Here is a 24662-nt window from a genome sequence, read left to right on the forward strand (position 1 = left end):
TGCTCTTTCTTCTCAGTTTGCAGAAAACCTATCCACACAGCTAGATACATAAACAAATTTTTTCATTCTCCCCTTCCCAATAATATGATAATATTGAAGCTTTTGTCAACAGAATCTCCAACCAGGCTTCTCTCGCAGCTGAACTCTCTTTTATTCACTATGCCTTCATGTTCAATGGTTACAATGCCAAAAATATTAACAAAATAGTTGTTTCTCACATGCCAGCCTGGTTGGCTAGTGGTTAGCATATCTACTCTCTAACCAACAGGCTGCAGATTGGAATCCGGCTGTGGGCATGGATGTTTGTGATCATCTTTAGGTTGGAGATGAATTTCATCACCTGTGCGAGACCACTGCCCTGTATTGGAGGTCTGAAGTGGCTTGACAAAGTTTCATGTTTGGTCTCTAGAGTAGGATTTTTGGACTATGTAAAAAATAAGTAAAAATAGAAAACAAAACAAAACATGAAATCAATAAAAATGGAAACAAATCCTTAGTCTTCCCATGATAAAAATGTACTATAGGCTTGCTAACAACCTTCCCTAGGTGAGAGTCACATAAAAACGTCTCTTTCAACATGCAGGTTATAGTAATGCTATTACTATTCTCTTTATTCGGGAACCTCAGAATAAATAGCCTGAACTTTAAAGAAATATAATTTCTATACTGCTTTCAAACCTAATTTGAAGCTGGCAACCCTTATCTGCTCTCCTAAAGATTCCCCCCCCCACTCTTCTGTTCCAGGTGTTTACAAGGTTTCTCATTCTTGCAGCTTGTTATATTATGGACAAACTAAGACATTGGTGAACACAAGAAATACATTTGCCACCACAATTATGGTCAATCACATATAGCTGACCATGCCTTGGATGCCTTAACAGAATCAAATGGGGAAAAAAGTTGCTATGCTTTACTTCAGCAAATACAAACATGAACAACTTTTTTTTAGAATCAGCAGCAAATTTTAAAAACAACCTAATCTAAAAAAAATATAGTTGTGTTAAATTTCCCAACATTTGGGAAACATTAATTAGGCCTCATACCCAACAGCCTAGGCTAACCAAGAGTGCCCCTTGTTTTGTGTGTGTGTGTGTGTGTGTGTGTGTGTGTGTGTGTGTGTGTGTGTGTGTGTGTGTGTGTGTGTGTGTGTGTGTGTGTGTGTGTCAGTGCATTTACAGTGAGACTTATTTGTGTCTGTGGTCCCACAGAAGGTTCTACTAAGGTAAAAGTAGAGGAAAATTTTTTTTTTGAGGCTTTAGAGAAAGCAACTGATACAATGAAAAAGGAAAAGTTGGCCCTTGTTGGGGATCTAAATAGCAGAATAGGAAATGATTGTCAGACATACAGAAATATTTTGAGAAAATTTGGAGGAAAGAGTAACACTAATAATAATAGCAAATACTTTTTTGGATTTCTGCTCAGGACATGGACTCATTATTACTAACACAATGTTCTACCATAAAAATGTGCACAAATTCACACGGAGAGAAGTTACAAGGAATACGAAAAGTCTCATTGATTATGTTATTGTTGATAGTGATGTTTTCTCACTGGTGCAAGATACTAGAGTATATAGAGGATTTGAAATTGGAAGTGATCACCATTTAGTCTTAAGCAGGATAAAATTGAATTTCATATTGAAAGAAGAACATGTAAGAAAAATTTAAAGCAAATAAAAATTGAGCCAGGTATGATGTGAACTGTAGACTAAAATACACAAACATTATTCAAGAAAAATGAAACAGTCTGAGAACATGGACCAAACCTTGGAGATTTGGTGGCAAGCCCTGAAGAAAACATTGATTAATTCGGCAAGATAGAAAAATCAGAACTCCATAGTTGACACTGGCAGTGAAGGAAAAGAAGAAAGCATATTGAAAGTTCCTACCTAATAAGTCAGCTTGTGCTCTTAGAGAATACAGAGACAAATGTAAGAAAGCTAATCACTGTGTAAAACTAGCTAAACAAAACTCATGGGAAGACTTTGATAAGAACATAGAAAATAAATATCAGGAAGGTGGCAAAATATTCTGGAGGCTGTTGAAAAAGCTCAGAAATGGAGAAAAGAGTGCTGTAAAAGGAATTAGAGATTATAAAGGTGACATCAAAACTGGAGAAAATGATATCCTTGATGTATGGAGTAATAATTACTTAGAAAAATTGCTAAATGTAACAAGTAGTGATGACAGCACAGTGGTAAAAAAACACTCAACAGACATGCAATCAGGAATACATATCCATTCTTGAAGTAGAAAAAGCATCAAAAGTCTGAAATGTAGAAAGGCTGATGGAGTAGATGATATTCGACCCTTTGTCCAAAAGACCTGGACAGAGGGACAAATTCCAGATGATTGGAGTAGAACTCTCATAGTACCTATATATAAAAAAGGAAATAAAACTGAATATGAGGATTACAGAGGTATTTCCCTAATGATTGCTCCTGGTAAGATTTATGTAAGTATACTTGAGAAGGATTGCAGAAGGGAAGTTGGTGAAAAACAAGCTGGATTCAGGCGAAATAGAGGCTGTCAGGATCAAATTTTCACTTTACAACAAATAGTTGAGGAATCATAGGAATATAACAATAAATAGATATGTATTTAAGTTGTGTAGATCTGGAAAAGGCATATGACAAGGCCAAGAGAAAAGCTATTCAAAGCACTACTGTTGTATGGTGTCAATTCAGCATTATATCATGTAATACTAAGTGTTTATTTGAGTTATAAGTCAGCAGTTAGAATTGAAGGAAGTACAGGGAGATGGTTTAATGTTAAATCTGGTGTCTGACAAGGATGTACATTATCCCCTCTGTTATTCATTCTCTATATGGATCACATTATGAAGGAATGTGGTATTAAACCTAATATCAAAATTAGAAATGTTAATCTCAGCTCTTTACTTTATGCAGATGATGTTATACTTCTAAATAAATCTGCTACAAGTTTGCAAGATTCCTTGACTAAATTGAATAACAATTATAATAGATATAGTATGAAGATAAGCAATAACAAGACAATGAAAACAGACAGAAGCATTGAAAATATCAACTGTATTGTGAATGGAAAACCTATAGAACAAGTAAAACATTTCAGCTAAGTAGATACAAGTTTTAGTGAAGATGTAAATTAAATATGGAAATAGACAACAGAATCAACAAAGCTGGTATGGTAGGAAGTGAACTGAATAAATTTATATATAGTAAGAGAGAAATTAGTCAAAACACTAACTAGCTGTATATACAAGACAGTGTTCAAGCTAATTTTAACTTATGGATCTGAGAGCTGGGTTAGAAAAGTTGACCAAAGACTAGAAACCACAGATATGTGAGTCCTGAGAAAGATTAGGGGCATGAACAGATGGCATCAATTGCAATATCATATTAAAAATGAGATTATTAGGAAAGAACCTGACATTGTTAGCATCTAGAGCAGAACTAATCTCAGGTGGTATGGTCAGTTAAACAGAATTGGTGACGATTGATTAGCAAAGCAGGTGTTCTGTGCTAGGTTAGCAGGAAAAAGACTCAGAGGAAGACCAAGATATAGGTAGATTGATACCTTAGAAGACAGAAATATAAGATCTGATAATGTTGGAGCCTGGACAGATAACAGATTGATTTGGAGCAAAATTGTTGATAGGAAATTAGTAATGTTGTAAGTTCTTAATGTTTTACTATCATAATACAGTGATACCTTGGCTAACCAAGATAATTCATTCTGGAATCACATTCGTTTGCCAAAACATGATTTCCTGTCGGTTTCTATAAAAAATCGTTTAATTCGTTCTGGATGTGCTGCCTACTACTTAAAGATAAGTTTTATAAAATAGTAAAAAGCACACTATAAAAGGGCAAAAACTCACCAAAGGCTGAGATGAACTGCTACCCAATTAGATGAAGGAGAATGGAAAGTAGAATAAAAAACTGACTATCTTTACATTATTATATACACTTTATTAAACTGAAAATATGTACACAACGGTTTTACTATTCTTCCAAATTTTCAAAGTTTATTCAAGGTTAGTCTCCTCTTCTTCAGTAGCTGGCCTCTATCTCTTTGCTAAAGCAGAAGTCAAAAATCTGTCCAAAGTTGATTGAACTTCTCTTTTTTTCAGAATTTTTTAAAGTGATTTAGACACTTGTCTTCAACCAAGGCACAAAGTCTGAAATTATTTCTTTCTTTTGCTCGGTTGTGAGCAACTTTCTGCTTCCCTTGGGTTTGTCGCTTACTTTTTTTGGACCCATTGTCAAGAAAATTTTTTTCTGAAAAATATAAAAGAAATATGACATATAGCATATTATTTATTTAATTAGATAAGAATAGAATTTACTAATTATAAATTAATCCCCCATAGTAGAATTTAGCCAAGTAAAGAATAAATGCTATCACACTTACCTCTCGCATTCACAGCCACATGGAGCGTGCACCGTACTGACACTGGTATGAGGCGTCTCACTTCTTGCTGTCTCAAACATAAACAACTCAGTCTTGTTGGTGGGTCTCCCCTGCGTGATGTGGTCAGCTCATTTCTTTTTCACACACATACAGATGGAAAAGATAAGCTCCTGGAATGGCCCGACCATTCATGTTTCTGCTTTATATTAGCACACGCATCCACTAAAACATTCGTTAGCAGGGTCACTCGTTAGCCGAGGTATCACTGTATTCTGTTTGCCCCTTGTGGGTAGATAATAGGAATTTGATTCTTCCTTGTCATTACAAAGGAGTACTGTATCATCAGCACACCTCAGGTTACTGAACAATCTGCCACCTATCCTGATTCTAGTGTTAAGCTCATCCAATACTTCTCGCATGATGTCATCAGCATAGATGCTGAATAAGTGAGGAGAAAGTAGGCGTCCTTGCCAACCTGAAGTCAATCCATTAATCCAACATCTGTTCTTACTGTGACTTCCTGCTCACTGTACAAGTTAGCTATGAACCTGATAGTGTCGAGTAAAATCTATTAATTTCATTACTTCCCACAATTTCATATGCTGAATACCTTCAAAAGCTTTGGAGTAGTCAATGAAACACATTACCCTAGGGAGTCTAAATTCTTTATACTTTTCTTCGATAATCTGTCTTGGGTAAAGAATCTCATCTCTAGTACCCCTTTCTTTCCTAAAACCTGTTTGTTCCTTAGGCATTTCTGCCTTAATTTTGGACTCAATCCTATTTAGGATAATTTTTAATAACATTGTGCTTTCATGAGAGATTGAGCTAATAGTTTTATAGTTCTTGCAATCCTTCATATCTCCCTTCTTGTGCAGTGGTATGAAGACTGACTTCATCTAATCTCTTGGCCATGGTCCTGTCTCTCATATCCTTGTAATCCATCTATGAAAAACTTTTATCACTCCATCCCCTGTGGCCTTAACAACTCTTCTGGGATCCTATCTGCACCCGGGACTTTATTGTTGTTTAATTACTCCTTCAACCTCATGCTTAAGTGGAGGTTCCACATCAAAATTTTCTTGGTAAGAGGGCACCTCAAAATTTTCATTATCCTTGCTGTACTCTTTTCTCTGTGTTTCCTATTCTTCTGTCAGTAATGCTTCATTCCTGATCTCATATATTCTTCAGTCCATGGGTCTCTTGGTCTTCTAATTGGGCATAGATCTTTCTTGGCTGTATGCTCTATTACGTACACTAATACTAGGAGTATTAGGAACAAGAAGGAAGAGTTTTTGGCCATGGTTGGCACTTCCAGACCACAGGTTATAGGTATTAGTGAAACTTGGCTTACTGTAGATGATATAACTAGTGGGACTGAATGTGATGGGTATAGTGTGTTCAGGAATGACAGAGAGAATAAAATGGGGGGAGGAGTATTGTTGATGATAGCTGATGAGCTCCAGCCAAGGAGAATAGAAGTTGAATTGCAGGATAGAGAAAAGAGCACATTTGAGGCCATTTGGTGTGAGATTGTGGCTAGCAGAACTAAATATACAATTGGGTGCTGCTATAGACCAGGTGATGGAAAAGATGGTGGAGACAGTATGCACAAGCAAATAGAAGAAATGGGTGGAAGGAGGGTGATTATTATGGGAGATTTCAACTATGGTCGCATTGATTGGAGTGAGGAGAGGACACGCGGGAGGAAGGAACTGGATTTTATGCGGTTATTAAGGGATAACTATCTGCGACAGCATGTAATGGAAAATACTAGGGGTCAGAGAGTGCTTGACCTAGTAATTACATCTGAGGATTTGGCTGTAACAAATATGACCACATTGCCACCAATTGGTGAGAGTGATCATAGGGTCTTAACTTGGGAGGTGGCTAAAGGTGTAGAATTTTCAATTAAGACAGGGTACATGTGGAATTATCGGGCTGAAAAGTATGACAAGCTTAGGAGTTTGATTGGTTCAGTGCCATGGCATGTACAACTGCAAGGACTAGAAGTTGATAGTGCATGGGAGGTAGTTAAGAAGTGCTTGCATGAAGCAATGGCTGACTGTATACCTAGAGTCCGAATAATAAATCAAGTAGGGGTTAAATGGATGAATAACACCATTAAGCTTGAGTTGCAAAAAAAGAAACAACTATGGGGGGAATTTAAGGAGAAGGGTGACGAGTGTGGTAAGAAAAGCAAAAATGGATTACGAAAGAACATTGGCCATGCAGGCTAAAGAGAATCCTAAACAGTTTTTTAAGTATGTAGCAAGTAAAAGGAAAAATGTACATGGCAGATTGATTTTAAAGAATGCCGATGGTAGGGGGTAACTGAATCAGTTGATATAGTTGAGTTACTGAGTGAGCACTTTGCAAAAGTATATCATCCAGGTGGTGACATTGCAGAAACGAATAAACCAGTAGATTATACGGGAATTGTGGTTAATTAAATGGAGGTGAGTAGTCTATTGCATAACCTCAATGTCAATACATCTGTGGGATTGGATGGTATACCAGCTCGTGTTGTACGAGAAGCAGCTAAAGAATTGTCAGTACCCTTGACCATTTTGTTTAATTTGAGTCTCGGGTCTGGGTTAGTCGCGAGCGGGTGGAAAGAGGGGAAAATAGTTCCACTGCATAAAGGTGGTTCCAAGACTGCTGTTGTAAATTACCGACCGATTAGCATATCAGGAATCATTGTCAAGGTCTTAGAGAAATTAGTCAAGAAAAGAATACAGGATTGGATAGATGAAAATGGGATATTGTATGGGGGACAACATGGTTTTGTGAAGGGTAGATCATGCCTCAGTAACTTGCTCACGTTTTATAACACAGTGATGGCTGAACTGGATAGGGGTAATGGGTTTACAGTGATACTACTGGTATCACTTTGATAGGATACCACATGGAACCCTAATCAGTAAACTGGAGCAGATGGGTACAGATACAGGGTTGGTGAGATGGATAAGAGGGTGGTTGAAGGAGAGATATCAAAGAGTGGTTTATTCAGGAGTGGAGTCTAAAAGACGTCTTGTGACTAGTGTAGTGCTACAGGGCTCTGTTCTTGGACCACTGCTTTTCAGTTTGTTCATCAATGATATTGGAAAGGATCTGAGAGGAAGTGTTCACTTGTTTGCTGATGATGCAAAGTTGGGTAGAGCAGTTGCGAGTGCACAGGATGTCAAAATTTTACAGGATGATTTGGATAGTTTGGAGGACTGGGCTAGGAAAAATGGATGTCAATTTAACGTGTAATGTTATGCACTTTGGGGTGAAAAGAATAGCAGCAGTATATTGCATTGGTGGAACCATTCTCCAGGAGATTGATGAGGCCAGGGATTTGGGAGTGTTGGTGGATAGGGAGTTGAAGTTTAGGGGGCACATTGCAAAAGTAACTAAAACAGCTCACCAAATCACTTGGCTTCTGAAAAATACTTTAACATGCAGAGACGAACAAGTTGTTGTTCCTCTGTATCGAGCCTTGATAAGACCCTATCTGGACTTCTGTGCCCAGCTATGGGCACCAGGGTTTCTTTGTGATGGGGAGGAAATGGAGAGGGTCCAGAGACGAGTGACCAAGATGATAGCAGGTCTGTGGAATGAACCTTATGAGAATAGGTTGAAGATTTGTGGGTTGCAGAAATTGGACGATAGGCGAAGGAGGGGTGATATGATGAGACATTCAAATTACTGAAGGGTTTTTATAAGATTGATCCAGAAGATATTTTTGAAAATATGACTGGTGGTGGGAGGACTAGGGGCCATGCATGGAAGCTGGGCAAGAGCGTGGTTGACAAGGGTGTTAGAGCTAGGTTCTTTACTTGGAGAGTGGTAAATGAGTGGAATAAGCTTCCAGAGTCTGTTGTGGGTGCTACGACCATGAATGAGTTCAAGGCAAGGTATGATAGATACTGTGTGAATGTTGAATAGTTGTTCTTGACATGATGTTAGGGCCTCCCTCGATGAGTCTGTCGACTCCTTGGAGTTTCCCGGAACAATAATAATAATAATAATAATAACTTTAATCCCCTTCCCACACATTTCAGGTGAGTTCTCCTCACTAGTTGGAGAACCAGGATGTAATCAATCTGGTGCCTTGATCTGTCAGTGGTTGATGTACAAGTATAGGTCTGTCATGGGGATGTATTGGTAATAACTAATCTGTTAATTATTTGCAAATTCTAACAGTCTTTCACCACCAGTATTACATTCACCCAGACCAAACATCCACACTCAGGACTCACTCTCATATTCTTTCCCATTTTTGCATTAAAGGTCCCTATAATGAAAAGTACATCCTTTCTTGGCAGGTAGACGGTCTAAAACAGTCTGTAGGCTTTCATAGAACTCCTCGCTCTCTTCATCAGGCCTATCTCTGTGTGTGGGCTGCATAAACTATGATGATTGACACATTGGTAAGACAAGCCTTAAGTCTAATATAAAGTATCCTGTCATTAACAGGATTATAACCAAGAAGAGCTTTTGCCTGAAACTTCCTCAGTACCACAGCTACTCTCTCCTGAATAAATAACAAGTTTACCATCCTGTCTTTTGAAATGCCCTTTTCCATTCCATCTGGTCTCTGTAATTCCCATAATTTACAGACAATATCAAGACCATCTGTAGACCCTTTTTAATGTTTTTTTCTTTTTTCCATTAAAACTATTTATTGCAGTAATCAGATGAATTAAGTTGCCAGTCCCTCTATGCAATGGGTTAGTTTTACTTTGAAACAGTTGAGATGTATGTTCAAATCTTAGCTATGTTGGAACAAAGGATCTGTTTCAGCCACTTTATACATATTTGCTATGCACCTAGTGAAACAAAGAATAAGAAATTAAACCACAGAGAGAGAGAGAGAGAGAGATTACCAAATTAATATTCCTTTATCTCCATAACGGTAAAATTAAATTCTGTTTGTGTCATAAACTTATGAATTTGTGAAGTTACTATAATGATATCAGTTAATTTCACTTAATTGCTTATAAATACTCTAAAGAAGAATGAAGACGAAATGGTTTTAGGATACTCTGTGAGTTATGTTAGTTAATCAAATCGCTGTAGAATCTGCTGTCTACATACTAATAATTCTCACATTAATCCTTTCCCCTTTTGATGAGCATCAAAATTTATCTTTCCTAATAACTTTGAGTTTTAGAATAAAAAGAACAACAGAAATGATTAAAATTAAAGCACTGGTAAATTTAGGAAAAGAATAACCATTCTGAGCCTGAAATATTATCAATTGGAAACCTGTAGCACATTTCAGTACTGTAAGCAGGATGAGAGTTTGAAAATTCGGAGAGAGAGAGAGAGTGTGACAAAATAAAGATATTTCAGTGACTTTATGCCTCTAAATAATTGAAGCAGTATTTTCATACTGAGTGATGAAAGCTTTCTATCATATAAATGCTTTAGATCAGCGTTTCTCAATTTTTCTAAGCTCAAGGACTAGTAAAATGCCTAAAACAATTCTACGGACCACTAAGTTATGTAATTTTTTTAAAATCCTACGTGGAGATTACCAACGTTTGAGAAAAATTGTGCCATTTATAACATAATAAATCTAAAATCATGTTTTGAATACATATGCAAACATAATTAATTAAATTGAGAGTAAATGATTAAAAGTGTATCATCATTGAACAAAGTTTTAATTTTTATTAAATAAATAAACATGATATATAGTGATATCTCGCTAATCCGAACCTCTTTAGTCCGAACCCTCCAGTAATCCGAACTGCAGTTTGAAAGAAAAAACATTTTATTTATTACGTATTATTATTTTGTGTACTATCATTTTTATTTAATAATTATTATTTTAACTATTATTATTTGTTTTATTATTATTACAGTACAGTATTTTTTTTTTCATACTGTCAGTTGTACGGTTATACTGGTTATCTTGTACAACCAGTACGTACTGTATTGTCGGCATGAATCTCAAATATACACAAAAATGTGCATAATTTGGTTAAAAATATAAATCTAAATGTTGAAATTTCACAAACAGATGTTACGGAATGGGTTACAGGTAGAACCAAAAGTGAATTTGAAATCAAATCGGATGCTGAAATTATAAATATGACGTACAGAATGAATTAGATGACGATAAAGAACTCGAAGAAAATAAAAGTGAAACATGAAGGGGCAGTTGACAGTTTTAATATGTGTATAGAATGGTCTAAGCAGAATGATACGCCATTGCACAAAATTTTATTGCTAATGCAGCTCCGAGAAGAAGCATTCGAATAAAGTTTATCTTCCAAGCAAAAGAAAACCGATCACTTTTTTTACGGAGAAACAAAAAAAACTTTTTTTTTGTTATCTTGTGAAACTTTTTTTGTGTTGTGTACAATAAAGTGATATTTTTTACGCAAATTAAGTTATGTAATTCTGATTTACTAAAATAAACTTGTGTACTGTATTTTTTGTTTTACATTACAGTACAGTAGCTTTTTTCTATCAGTTACTTCATTTATTTACAGAATTAAATTGATGCACCATTAGAATCTGATTATTTTTGTCTTAAACGCTAGTTATTGTTGTCTCTTGGGGGGAAATTCGCTAATCCGAACTAGCGCGGTTTTTATTTTTCGGATTAGCGAGATACCACTGTAATTATATTGCTACTTACTTTTAATGAGATAGTTCAGCTTCTCGGCTCCCTTACAGAGTTGCTGGATATCTGTGGCTAAATATTGGTCAACTTCAGTTGAAGATTGGCACACACACTAAGACGATTTCTGTATTTTGTTTTTATTTGAAGGAGTGATGAAAATCCTTTCTCACAAAGATAGGTTGTAGAAACTGTACGATGATGATGTTCAATGCTTCTTCAGATAATTCAGGAAATTCACTTCTCACTGAAGGCAAGATCCAGAATTGAGGCCAAACCAAGATCACGGAATTGCATTTTAAGGCCATTATCACTTGAAAACTCAATTAACTGTTCTTTTTTCAGAACAGTTAATTGAGTGTAAGCCTGAAATGAATTGCGAATCCACAGAAATTTCTTATAAAAGTTATTCAGAAAATATGTTTCAAAATTCTGTTTCAGAGTTTTGAGGTAGTTGCAAACCCTTTCCAGAAACTCAGAATCAACAAAAATATCATTTTCCGCTAAAAAGGATTCCAATGTTGGAAAATGTGCAAATTGTCTGTCTTTTACATAACTAATCCATGACACCAGCTTTTTCTCGAATGCCTTTATTTTGTTGTAGGCATCAAGAACAGTTGAAGAATTTTCCTGAAGGGAGAGATTTAGTTTATTTAATTTCGAAAATATATCTGAAAGATAGGATAGTGTTGATAACCATGCTTCATCAACAAGGAGTGATGCAAAATCAGAATTATGTTCATTTACAAATAATAAAACTTTGTGCCTTAATTGAAATAACCTAGTTAGTACTTTGCCCCTGGAAAGCCAGCGAATTTCAGAATGAAGCAAAAATTGTATATATTCACTGTCCATTTCATCGCAGAGTACTGAAAATAACCTGTTATTTAACAGTCGAGCCTTAATAAAATTAACTAGCTTTACAGCGTTGTATAGCACAGTTTTAAATTCTGGTGGCATTCCTTTGGAGGCTAACACTTCCCTATGGATGAAACAATGTACCCAATTCATATCCGGAGCTACTTCCTTGAACTTAGAACAACCCCACTATGCCTGCCTGTAAGGGCAAGAGCTCCATCCAAACAGAAGCCCATACATTTTTCCCACTGGATCTCTTTGTGTATTATGTAATTATCGAGAGTGTGAAATAATTCTTCTTCACTTGTTTGGGATGACAAAGTTCTACAAAACAGGATATTGTCATGAATGTTGTTATCATGTGCATATCTTACTTAGCATATTAACTGCGCATCATTTGTAACACATAATAAGAGCTCTTCTTAACTCTTTCGATTAACTGAGATTCTATGTCACCTGCCATATCATTAATTCTGCGACCAACAATGTCATTTGAAAGAGGAATCAAATCAACATCTTTTAGTAACTTGTTGACAAACATAGTTTTTTTACCACATCTTTTATAGCTGAAAGTAGTAAATTTTCCCCGATAGAATGAGCTTTCCCTGTTTTCACTATGCGCAAACTTAAGAGACAGGATGCTTCCAGTGCCTCGCTATTAACCACCTTACCGGCCATTATGGATCAAATATGCATACTCATATACTTTGTATCCATCGTATATTTCAATGTAATATCAATGGTATTACAATTTTAATATGCACTTCACATCCATGATAAACTGGATATATATATATATACGTCTTGGCTGGTAGCATGGTTAATCGAACCCATGGCTGAAACTATATCTTTTCCCATGATTTAATGTCCCTAAGTGTTGCTAAAAAAATTCAATTCGCTTATTTTTCACATCACAATGTTTAGTTTCTAAATGTCGTCAGAGTTTCGCAGGTTTACTGCACTCATTCGACAACACTTCATAACACAAAACACATTGAGGTTTCTGTTCACTTTCATCTTCACACCAAGTAAACCTGAATTCCAAATATGAACTGTTATATTTCCTACTGTATTTTTTCTTTGAACTGCTTGTTTCTTCTACTTTAATAGTATCACATTTACTTAGTTTCTAAATGTCGTCAGAGTTTCGCAGGTTTACTGCACTCATTCGACAACACTTCATAACACAAAACACATTGAGGTTTCTGTTCACTTTCATCTTCACACCAAGTAAACCTGAATTCCAAATATGAACTGTTATATTTCCTACTGTATTTTTTCTTTGAACTGCTTGTTTCTTCGACTTTAATAGTATCACATTTACTTGCCATTACAACACGTGTGTCACAATTACAGTTAGCATCACCTGTTTAATTTCATTTGCTTTTCTTTTCAAAGTCCTAGTTTTAAGCCACTTTTCCATTATTAAAAAACGTTTCCGAAAAATATATAAATACTGAGGTTAACTCACGACACACTTTGTCCAAGTATCACTTAGCACTTCTGAAGATATACTGAGCCTTGGTTGAAGGAGGAAAACCTTCAGTAATAAAAATCAATAAACAACAAGCAATTGGTTGAAATGTGGATAACATATGTTCACTTCAAATCTGACAAAACAGCAAGGGAAGGTGGAAGCAATAAAACCATTTTGTTGTTCACTTCGCCTGTCTTTTATTACTCGAAATTCTGTCCCTACAAATTATTGTAGTGGCAGAATGTTCATGAAATGAACATTCTGCTGCCATTTGTTTTTTTTTAAGTATACATTTTATTTCAATAATTTTTACTTATTCAATTTTAATTTGTTTTGTTTGGATAATTAAAAAATATATATTTATTTATTTAATTTAAGTCCCATCATCATGGACTGCCTGTGGTCTGCAGACCACAGGTTGAGAAAACATTGCTTTAGATGTTTTAACATCAAATCCATGCACACACAACAGGTCACATAACCTCTAATGCAAGTTTGTGTGCATGTGTTCTGGGAGAAAGAAGGAATCTGTTACTGTGTTTCTTGAAGCGGTAGAGAGGGTTGTATTCATTGAGGATAAACAGTATAGAAAAGGTTGTTCCAAAGAACAGCTAGAGAAAGATGATAAGCTAGTTCAGTAATTTTGGAATTGAACTGTGTCTGGATGTTGACCAGTAGCTGCTCATCTTCTTTAATGATTAGAGGAAGGTAGTGATGAGTTTGGGAGAGCAACACCCATGAAAGTAATGGTGAAAAAGACATAATGCAGAAACAGAGCATCTGTAGGAAAGTGATTGGGAGGGAGTCTGTAATAGAGGGATCATCTGTTAAGCAGATTGTCCTCTTCTGGATAGAGTTGGACATTCTTATGGAGGTTTTGGGTGCACTATCTGAAATGTCAGACCAGCATTCTAAGATTGGGTAGTTTTAGGATTTATCAAGTGTTATGTAAAATGACAAATGTTATTCATGAAAAAGGAATGCCAAATTTTTAGGAGGCTTTTGATGCAATGTGCTTATGCTAAGATAATCTAGATGTGAAAGTTAACCCAAGAAGAGAAAACTTTATCTGCTCTGGAGTTGGGAACAATATCAGAAGTAAGTGGGAGTGAAGTAAAATCTTTCTTCTGAGAAATAAGACAGAATTGTGTTTTCATAGCATTGAAATTCACTCGATCATTCCCCACTTGGGAGTGGTGAGATCATTGTTGGCATTTTGGTTATAAAAGATCTTGAAATTTTAATTATTTTGAGTACTCCATTGTTTATTTCTGGAATGAGGAAGAGGAGTATAGTGTCATCAGCAAAAGTATGAATAGAATTTAAGGTTAGCAAGAGAAGAGGAAGAGTGTTCTGGGTTACCTCTCACCAGTGATTAAAAAAAAAAAAAAAAAAAAAGAAGTTTTTAATTAAAAAAAATCCTCAGAAGGCTTGATAATGATGACCAGAAAAGGGAAATAAAAGTTGGCCATCAAACTAATATCCCATTGCCTTTGCTTTAATAATCTCAAAAAAAAAAAAAAAAAAAAAAAAAAAAAAGCAACGTTGAAAGTAGTCAATGGCCAGCTTTTATTTCCTTTTTTAGGGACAGAGATTGGATCATGGCTTGCTTCCACATTGTTGGGTAGATGCATGCTAAATGAATATGTACAGGTGATACAGTCTGAATTCTGGAGTACAAGCTTTTAGTATAGTTGGAGGGATACCATCTGGGACAATTAATAGCAAGACTATTGAAGATTTTTCTTGATGTCTTTCTAATTAAATAATGGAGGAGAAATGCTTTGAGCAGTTTGTGATATAGTGGGAGGAGATTTATCTTGGTTGTCCATACAAGAGTTTGAGGAAAAGACTGATGCCAAGCCATATCGTTAGGTAATGTCACCTTGGTACCATCAGAATGTGAGAGGTGAAAAATAGGAAGGGCAGAAATTATGCCTTATAGCTTTAGCAAGGGACTATAATGCTTATCTATCCTTTGAGTAAGAGAGCTTTTTTGCATTTAGTCCTTATGAAGTCTGCTTGGGTTTGTTGATTTTTTTTTAATATTTCAGCTGTTGTATAGGTTGCATGAGAATCTGAGGTTTTTAACTTGGGCTCTTAGATGTATGCAATATTTTTATTTTTGACTGCTATGGCACAGAGGAATGTTGTATGGGAGTGCAGAATGAAGGTCTTCATTCCAACCAGTATTATTTTAGATCTTTGCTCAAAGTAGGTTTTGAATTGAGGTAGCAGAAACTGTAATCACACTGTGGAAAGAAATGTAGACATCTCCAAGGTCATCTATAATGCTATAGCACATGAGGCAAAGCAAAGATTGGTCTCTAGAAAGTATGGACAGAGTTGCCAGGAGGGGAGAAAAGAGACTATATTTGAAGGCAGAGCTAGCTAAAAAAGCAGGTTCAGGGTGTCAAGAGAATGATGAGGATTACCTGATATTATGTCAGGGAAACAGCTTGTGAGATTATAAGTGGTAGCAGTTTAATCTGTAAAATTAGAAAAGGTGAACCAGTTTTGAATTATGAACATTGAAGTTGTTATTATAAAGCATTATGTGGTCACTTGCTTGTCGCAAATTTTTTGGTTCTGTACTGTATAAAACAGACAGCATAACATAGTCACAAGAATGTAATAGTTTTTTTTTTTTCAGATACAAAATTATAACAAGGAGTTTCCATAGCTCAGTTGATAATGATCATTTTCTTTGGTTTGAAAGATCCAATCTTGTCTTAAGAACCTTTATAAGTACTTTTCCATTGAAGCTGAGTCACCAATCCCATAGTCAGCAAGGCTTTTACTCCTGACAGTACAAGTCCTTCATCCTGCATGACAGATAACTAACCTAAAACTGCCCAGAGAATACATGCATTTGATAGACAAAGGCTACATAAACAGGATTAAATTAACTGCTGTATTATAGCATTATTTGGCTGTGATAGTCTGTTGAGCATAATACATAAATGGAAGAAGAAGAAATTTTAATATTGAATGGTATTTAAATTTTAATATTGAAAAAAAACCCAAGTTTCTGGGAGAAAAAAATCCAGTTACATATTTCAGAGATTGGCTAACTTGGGAACTGGCTAAAGAAATCGTTAAAAAAAGTCCAGAAACTTGGGTTTTTAATCCTGTAACCTCAAGAAAATTGCCGTAGTAGTCATACTATTTCAGTCTATAATACATTGCATTAGGGTTAGAGACCACAAGATAGTGGCACTTGTCTGCTGTACTACTCTGTTCACCAGATGCCATTTAAAATTGGAGATAGACTTGGCCTAGCTATCTGATTGGCTAAAGGTGACAATTGACTGTCCCTCAGGTCTCCAAAAAAGTTAGAACTAAAATGGCCTTGCCTGCTCTCAATTGGGAATAAAAGGCATTAACAGATTTTAATATTTAATATATTTTTTTAGTTTGTTCTGACTATGAATTACATGTATTCTTTGGCCAGCTTGTTTTTCTTGCAGTATGAAAATGTGAGATTATAGGATTTAAAAACCAATTATCTTCAGTTTGAGATAGGTTAACTTATCTTCACTTGAAAAGTCCTTATAAAAATTCTTCGTGTTCTAGGGATTCAAACCTAATCTGCTGTCTGGGCTGTGAAGGCTCCATGTTTTAATATTACTGTTAAAAATTAATGAAATTGATCTGGCAGCCAATGTTTAGAAACTTATTTACTTCACAGTTTATTTTTTTTATTGTTTCTTCATTAGGCGAGGAAGGGGAAGACCACGTAAAAGTGGAGAACCTTGGAGTTCTTTTGAAGCATCTTGTAGTCCTGATGAGAGCATAGATCTGAGTCTCAAACATAAAGATTCCTTAGAGTGTAGGTCAGATGAACCTGGTGAGGTGACATTAACACCAGATGTTACTCCACCTATAGTCAATAAGAGAAAAATTAAATGTGAAGAGCAGCGAAACAGTAGCAAGTCTATCCAACCAACTCGTTTGCAGCCCCATCGAGCAGCACGGTACACAGAATCCTACAGTACCAGTGGTCCTCCTTCACCAGATGTAATTGTGTTATCAGAAGAAGAAAATGCCAAGATAAATGGCCACTACAATGGTTATGACAGTGATTCAGATTGTGATACATTGGATATGCCACCTTTACCAAAACTAAAGGAGATGACTGAGGAAGAATGGCAGGATAGAGAAAGAAAAATTCAGAAGCTGAGAGAAGAACTGCGAAATGAAGAAATGAAGTTAGTCCTGTTGAAGAAATTGCATCAAAGTCAAATGATGAAAGAAAATTTAGTTGTTCCTTCAGGTGTTCCTCCGACACCGGTTTCAGCAAAGTTGCCCATTCCAGTTGGACGTAGTGGCCATATGTTAGACAGTACTCCTTCTACCTCACTTATACCAAATAAACATATGATCAGTAAAAATATTCTGCAGCAGCAACAGTTGACAGTAGGGAATTCTTCTGTGGTAGGTATTATTTATCTTTATTCACAGTTATTAAACCGCCAAACTATGCTGCTTAAGTTTGCAATCCAGAAAAATTCAAGAATTTTACATATAAACTTTGTTGTATTTTTACTTTGGTCATTGTTCCCTGATCCTGGAAAATTATTCAGGTTGGATTGAATGAATATTTACAGTACATACAAATGTCATATAAATATACAGGGTGTTTCAAATTAAAGTACCCCTATTCAGAGCAATCTGTTGAGAGAACCGGTTGAAGAAATATCTTCAAGACTTTGGGTACCTCACCAGATCATGGGAAAGAAGAGATTTTGGCAATAAAAGAACTACCGTATTTTTTTATAGATAACGTGTGCGTTATCTATACAAAAAAGACTAAATTCGTTAAAAATGAACATGCGCGGTATGCATATGAGAGGTAAAAGTCTTTTGCTCCTCCCTTCAGATTCACAGTCCTAGAACTAGGCATGTCAAAACTTACAGGAACCCCATCCATATTCCCAAAGTGACAAGCATCAACCCCACACAAGTTTTCTCTCAGAAACAAACGAAATTTAGCTACTTTCGCTTCCCAGTCGCACGGCAAATTTTGTCCAACACTAGTGGAGGAGCATACACTTAAATTGTTTCTCTTCATAAATTCAAAAACCCAAGATGGGTAAGCCCTTGAAATCCTTTATATTATCATTTTGTGCAATTCTTTTTGATTCCTGCAACACACGGACAGTAGATATTTTCATACCTTTAGCTCTTTCACTAACAACCCAATCGAAAGTTTTTTTTCTATGGTTGGCCACAAGCACCTTCTAAGCCTCATAGCACGTTTCCTCGTATGTAAACATTTCAGGACTGTTTCAGCCTTTCGCCATTCACGAACACTACTTTCTCCAACACTGAACAATCTACCAGCTTCTTGATCCCCTTTTTCCTTTGCTTCTTCTACCACTTCAAGCTTGAACTATGCTGTGTAGGATTTTCTCCGAGAAGTACTTTTGTCTTCCATGGGTAATTCAGATCTAATAACAATATAAACAAATAATGATTTACTTTATGAAATACAGGTATCCCTCAATTAACGCGGTCAATTAATCCCTCGATGTTACAGCATATATCAAAATCGCGTTAATCAAATCTAATAATCAATGGTAAAAATTACAAATTGTCCATGATCGATTACTGTATTAATAATTCGTTTTATATGGTACTCTTTTAGGAAAGATAAAAAATGAATGCAAAGTAAATGTTTAATAAATACTTGTACCTACGTTATTTACTGCAATTTTTTTATCAAAAGAAGTTATGAAGAGTTGTTTGAACAGTTTGTTTTTTTCTTATCGGCATAAATTCTACGATAACAAGCAAAATGACTCTCCAGACCTCTGCAAACAAGCAATAAAACATAAAGAAAAAACACTGCAAATATAATAGATGATGGTACAAATTAAGTGGATATTGAATCCAACATTATTTCTTAGCCGAATATAGAAACTACAAGAGATTCGTGCCAAATATATAGAAACTAAAAGTTTCGGCAGATGCAAGCATAAGCAACCTTATGGGCAACTCATAGTAAAGGTGGAGAAAGCTCCAGATCACTTTCCTTGGTATTTTCCATAATGTAAAGCACATCTCCTAGAGGACATGTATGATAAATAAGCCTTTTGTTCTTTCTCTATTCCAGTAATACATGATGGTTTATTTATTTTCAGTTACAATCTAGAAATTATTGAACAAAGAATTTTAAAAAAAAAAGAACTAAACCATACTATACTGACATCGGAGGTCACGGAATCTCTCAGATACAATTTACTGTCAAATATCACAAACCTTTACATAACATGTGTTAAACCAAACTGACAGCAAAAAAAAAAGTGCGGAATATCACTCGCAACATATGAATGCACAGCTACTCATTACCTCCAAGCTATACACTGAATTGTGTAAGAATATTTATATTAAACATTTTGCATGTATCTGTCAGATCAGCTGCGAGCTCCGCAGGGATAAAGGCGTGTTAATCAAAACTCTTGTCACGTATATCAAGGGATTGCTGCAATCAATTTCTACGTGTTAATCAAATCCTGCGTTAAGCAAGGGATGCCTGTATTTTAAAACAGGATGTACGGAATAATGTAACTTCATAAAATGCAAAAAATGTACACCTACCTTTCAGTTGTTGATGCAACTAGTTACAAGAGAATGATTAATAGCAAAGCACATGCTTTTAAAGAATTCCTCCATCCTCTTGTCTGTACTTCCTAACTCTACCGCTAGTTGGCGCATGCGCGTTATCTATACATCAAAAGGAGTGATGAAAATATTGGAGGTGCATGTTATCTATCGAAAAATACAGTTAATTAAAAAAAATGACCAATAGGGGAAATACCACGCTGTGAGTGAAAAAAATTACATGTGAACTGAATGGTATTGTGATTGTGAAATGACTTGGAGTCAGTGATAAACAAAGTTGTTCAATGATTTATTTCACTCATTTCATAAAATAATGATACAAAAAACATATCCCGTAGAGCTGACATGCTCCAAGGAGATCTGGATGATCAATGGAGGCGACATTCATGTGTTGGCTGTGCAGGGACTAAGAGCTGATACTACAGCATTTTCTAAAGCAGAACACAACTGATTTGTTAAAAGGTTTTGCACATGATGCATGATTTTGTCTTTCAAACCTTCCAGGTGAAGAACTTTGCATCGATGCTTTTGAGGTAACCTCTAAGCCAAAAGTCATGGTAGCTAAGGTCTTGTTATCATGTCGTCAAAATCTCTTCTGCATGATCTGTTAGGGTTCCCACCAACTTTGAGGGTAATTAATCTGCCAGATCTCTCTACAGATTGCTCTGAATAAGGGTATTTTAATTTGAAACATCCTGTACATTTAAAATTGAATATCACCATATGTCTGGGAAAGGAGTTCCTAGGTTCGATTCCCATCGATGACGTGAGGAGCTTAAGGATCTTCCTCAGCCAAAGCCAAGTTAGCCAGTCTTGGGTGTGGACATCAGGGTTTTTTCCACCAGTTTATCTGGGGGTTGTTCATCCCGCAAGCAGGTAAACTGGCCCCGTGAACACACAGGCTACAGTCATAGGATATTGTACAACAATGAAGGCAACGGGAAACCACCTTGCTCATAATCATTTCCCTAGTATGGTAGCATATAGCTACCCCCACCAGCCGTATGGCTGAGGGAATAGAATACTTTTAAGATAAACTGATTTCACTTAAAATTTTAACGAAGTATATTTATGCTAAACTAATAGAATATTAATAGAACAGAATAATCCATATTAATATTTCAGTCCTGCATGCAAGAAGAAATGAAATTTGATAACGAATACACGAACTACCTGGTAATGCTAGCTTGATATATAAACCAGTGGAAATGACTGTTATCCCCCTCTCCCCCACACACAAAAGGAAAGTTTCACTAAACTCAGTTTCATTGGTTCTGGGAAAATCTAGAGGGGAAAAAAAGATGAGGCTGATCATAATAATTATTTGCTGAATTTATGGACTTAACCATGTTTCAACATAAAGATATACACAAATTTATAAATACCATGCAAGCAATTTTCCCTCTAATTTTTTCCTACCTATGTGTGCCTGAAAACATTTTCTGTGCAAGTTTCCACTCTTACTCAATTTATACCCCAATGTAATATTTTTCATATTAATGTTGCCTCTTTTTTTCTCCATCTGTCTATAACCTGTAAAATTGCAATGCAAGCACTAAATTAATTTACTTAAATTTATGTAGGTACAAAAATCTGTCACTGCTTGCATGAGTTCAAGTGACTGCACTGTCTATACAGTTGACATTCTAAACAAATATGGCTCTGCAACTTGATGACGTCAGCATCAATTTGCCCACACGACACAGGCTAAAAGTAATTAATTAGATTGTATTAAGTTGGAATGAGAGTAGCATTGAAGTGGAGACATTGGATTAATTACAAAATAAGCGACAGGTATGATTTATCACGTAATTCATTTTTATATTATGCTCAAAAAATTATTGACTGCAAATTAGAAATGCTGAAAGGAAAAATTTAGTGTGTGTGTGCAATTACTATGCATGCACACTCGCTTTGATTGGTGTGCGTGCACACACACACACACACATGCACACAGCTCAGAGGGAATATTGTACACAAGTGATCTTTTAAAAAAAAGGATCAAGATATACAGCTGGGAGGAGACCTCCATGTTGTCTGTAAGAAATGTGAAACCCTCTGGAGATTTCTACAATTTCCATTCCTAACATTTGTGTGGTTAATACTATTAGTAGGTATGCACTAAGTCTGGGGTGAATGAAGATGTTCTGTAATTTGAGATAATCTGAACGAATTGTATTCTGTATTGGCTTAAACCATACATATAGTATGGTGTTAAAATATGAAAAAATATCATGTTTGTTTGTTGGGGGGGGGGGGGGGCATTTACTGTTTAAACACACCTCCATTGTGTTTGGCAGGAAACCAGAGCAAATTTGAAGTCAGCTAGCTATAAAAACTTAATACTCAAAAGAATTTAAAAATAGACACTGCCACAAATAAGCATTAATGGAAAAGAGATGGAGCTATTAGAGGAATTGCAGAAATTCCATGTCAGCATATCCTGTCAACATAATTAAGATGAAGATTTAAAAGTGGTATGGAAAGCTAGACCTGATTTGTGTTCTCTTCTGTTTTGCACATCCTTTTGGTGTTCGTTCATGTGTATTTCCCCAGATCTTCCTGTCTGTCCTACATAGCAGATGCCACAAGAACAATAAATTTTATAAACACCTGGTTTTTTTAAAGGATGATGTGGAGGTTTTGGGAGATATAGAAATCTTGAAATTTTTTCCAGGGGCAGAAAGGCTACTTTGATGTTATGTTTGTTTAGTAATTTAGCCATCTTGTCAGTAACATTCTTGATATATGGAAGTGTGATAGCGTTTTTGAAATCTTGTTTCTGTGAGATGCTTGTAGGAGGTGTGTGGAGGATTTTTTTGATAATCTTGGGTTCAAAACCATTTAACAACAAGAAACACATGTTGAAAGGTTTTATACCTTGGTTCTATTAAACTATTTAAGGTAATTTATTAAATTTTCTTTTAATTAATATTCCAGTATACGTTGTAAATTCCTTAAATAATTTAATAGTCATGTGTTGCCAATGTATAAGCCTTTCTACAAGGTTCTATTATATATATTAAAGATATCAAGAAATTATATCATCATCAACAACCATGGGTTCAATGCCTGTATGTGTCTGATGCCATCTTGATATGATTCTTCCATTGCATTCTATTTTGTGCAAGATGACTCAGTTTTGTGTATAGAATTTCTGCACCATTTGACGATGTCATCGCCCCATTCTCTGTTTGGTCTTCCTCTTTTGTTCTTTCCTTCAATCATTCCAAACAGCAATGTTTTTAATTTTCTCTCATCGTTCATTCTACATATATAGCCAAATAGACGTAGTTTCCTTTTGATTATTTTCTAGATCGGGTTTTCTTTTGGTTGTATTTGTCTGTAGATTTCCTCATTGTTCACTTTCTATATCCAGCTCAAGATCTTTCTATAGCACTTCCTCTCAAATGCCAATATCCTCCTTTCTAATTCCCTCAGGAGTACCCAGGCCTCGCATCCATGGAGCATGCTGTTGAAGATGCAGGTTTCTACAGTGCGCAGTTTAGTTTGCATCTTTATAGCTCGGCTCTTCCATATTTTGTCCATGGCTGTTAAAATAGTTGTTGCTCTGGCTATTCTAATTTTTATCTCTTTTTTGGGGTCCAAGTCATGCTTCATCCAAGATATGCGAAGTAGTCTACATTTTCCAGTTGAAATCTGTCTATTGTAACTCTGTTCAGTAACTCCTGTTGTCCGAATATCATTGTTTTAGTTTTTTCAAAGTTGACATTTAGTCCATATCTTTTTCCTTCTGTGTTTGCAATGTCTGTTCCAGCCTTGCTACATCTTCTTCATTAGGACGATGTCATCTGCAAAGCAGAGGTAGTTTTTGCCTCTGCTTTGCAGATGACATATTATTAATATTATTACTTGTGTATATTATTGATATGCCTCCACCTTCTTCTTTAATCTTATCTAGTGTTCTTCCCAGATGTGTGATGAAGATTATTGGTGATATTGGGTCCCTTTGTCTTGTGCCTTGACTAGTGGCAAACCAGTCTCACCTGCTATTCTGATTTTTGCTTGTGCTTGGCTGTTTATATCTTTCAGCAGGCATATCAATTTATTGTCCACATCATAGGATTCCAAGACAGCCCATGTTATATTTTGGGCAATATTATCAAATGCTTTTTGGAAGTCCACGAAACAGCAATATATCTTTTTGTTCTTTCTTTGAGCTTTCTTTGCTATTAGTCTTAGTGCAAGTATTTGTTGCACTGTACTTCGATCTTGTCGAAATCCAGCTTGCTCATCAGGGAGATTGTGCCTCCATATGACCCTTCAGGCATACTGTTAGTATTTTCATAAGCACTTTACCAAGATGATTCATTAATGCAATAGTTCTGTAATTGGTGCATTCTAAAGCACTGCCTTTCTTATTGAAGAACAACCAAGACCGATTTTTTCCACTCTTCGGGGGCATACCCTGATCTCCATATTTCGTTACATAGCTTGTGTATTTCTTTTACAACTGATTCTCCCCCATATTTTAGCATCTCGCCTATTATGTTGTCATTTCCAAAACTCTTGTTGTTCTTGATGTTTTATAGCCTTATTCACCTCCTCTTCCAAGATATCATTTTCAAAGATCTCTGCTGGTGGAGAAATTGCTTTTAGTTCTTTAATTACTTCTGTTACAGTATCATTTAGTTGATTTTTATATAGTTCGCTGCAATATTTT

At 35.7% G+C, this 24662-nt stretch overlaps 1 protein-coding gene across 5 annotated transcripts in view; it reads left to right on the plus strand.

Annotated features, from left to right (window-relative positions):
• LOC150098253 (transcriptional repressor p66-beta-like) overlaps positions 1-24662 on the plus strand; it is a 98742-nt gene that overhangs the window by 38361 nt on the left and 35719 nt on the right. For all 5 annotated transcript variants that reach the window (XM_090406167.1, XM_090406163.1, XM_090406166.1 and 2 more), the window contains exon 3: positions 17071-17788. In XM_090406167.1, the coding sequence (XP_090262293.1) occupies positions 17071-17788 (718 nt within the window). The remainder of the gene's footprint in view (positions 1-17070; positions 17789-24662) is intronic.

The sequence above is a fragment of the Typopeltis vanoorti genome, chromosome 16 (genome assembly GCF_054136105.1).
Source record: "Typopeltis vanoorti isolate ZY-2024b chromosome 16, IOZ_Tvanoo_1.0, whole genome shotgun sequence".
NCBI lineage: Eukaryota > Metazoa > Arthropoda > Arachnida > Uropygi > Thelyphonidae > Typopeltis > Typopeltis vanoorti.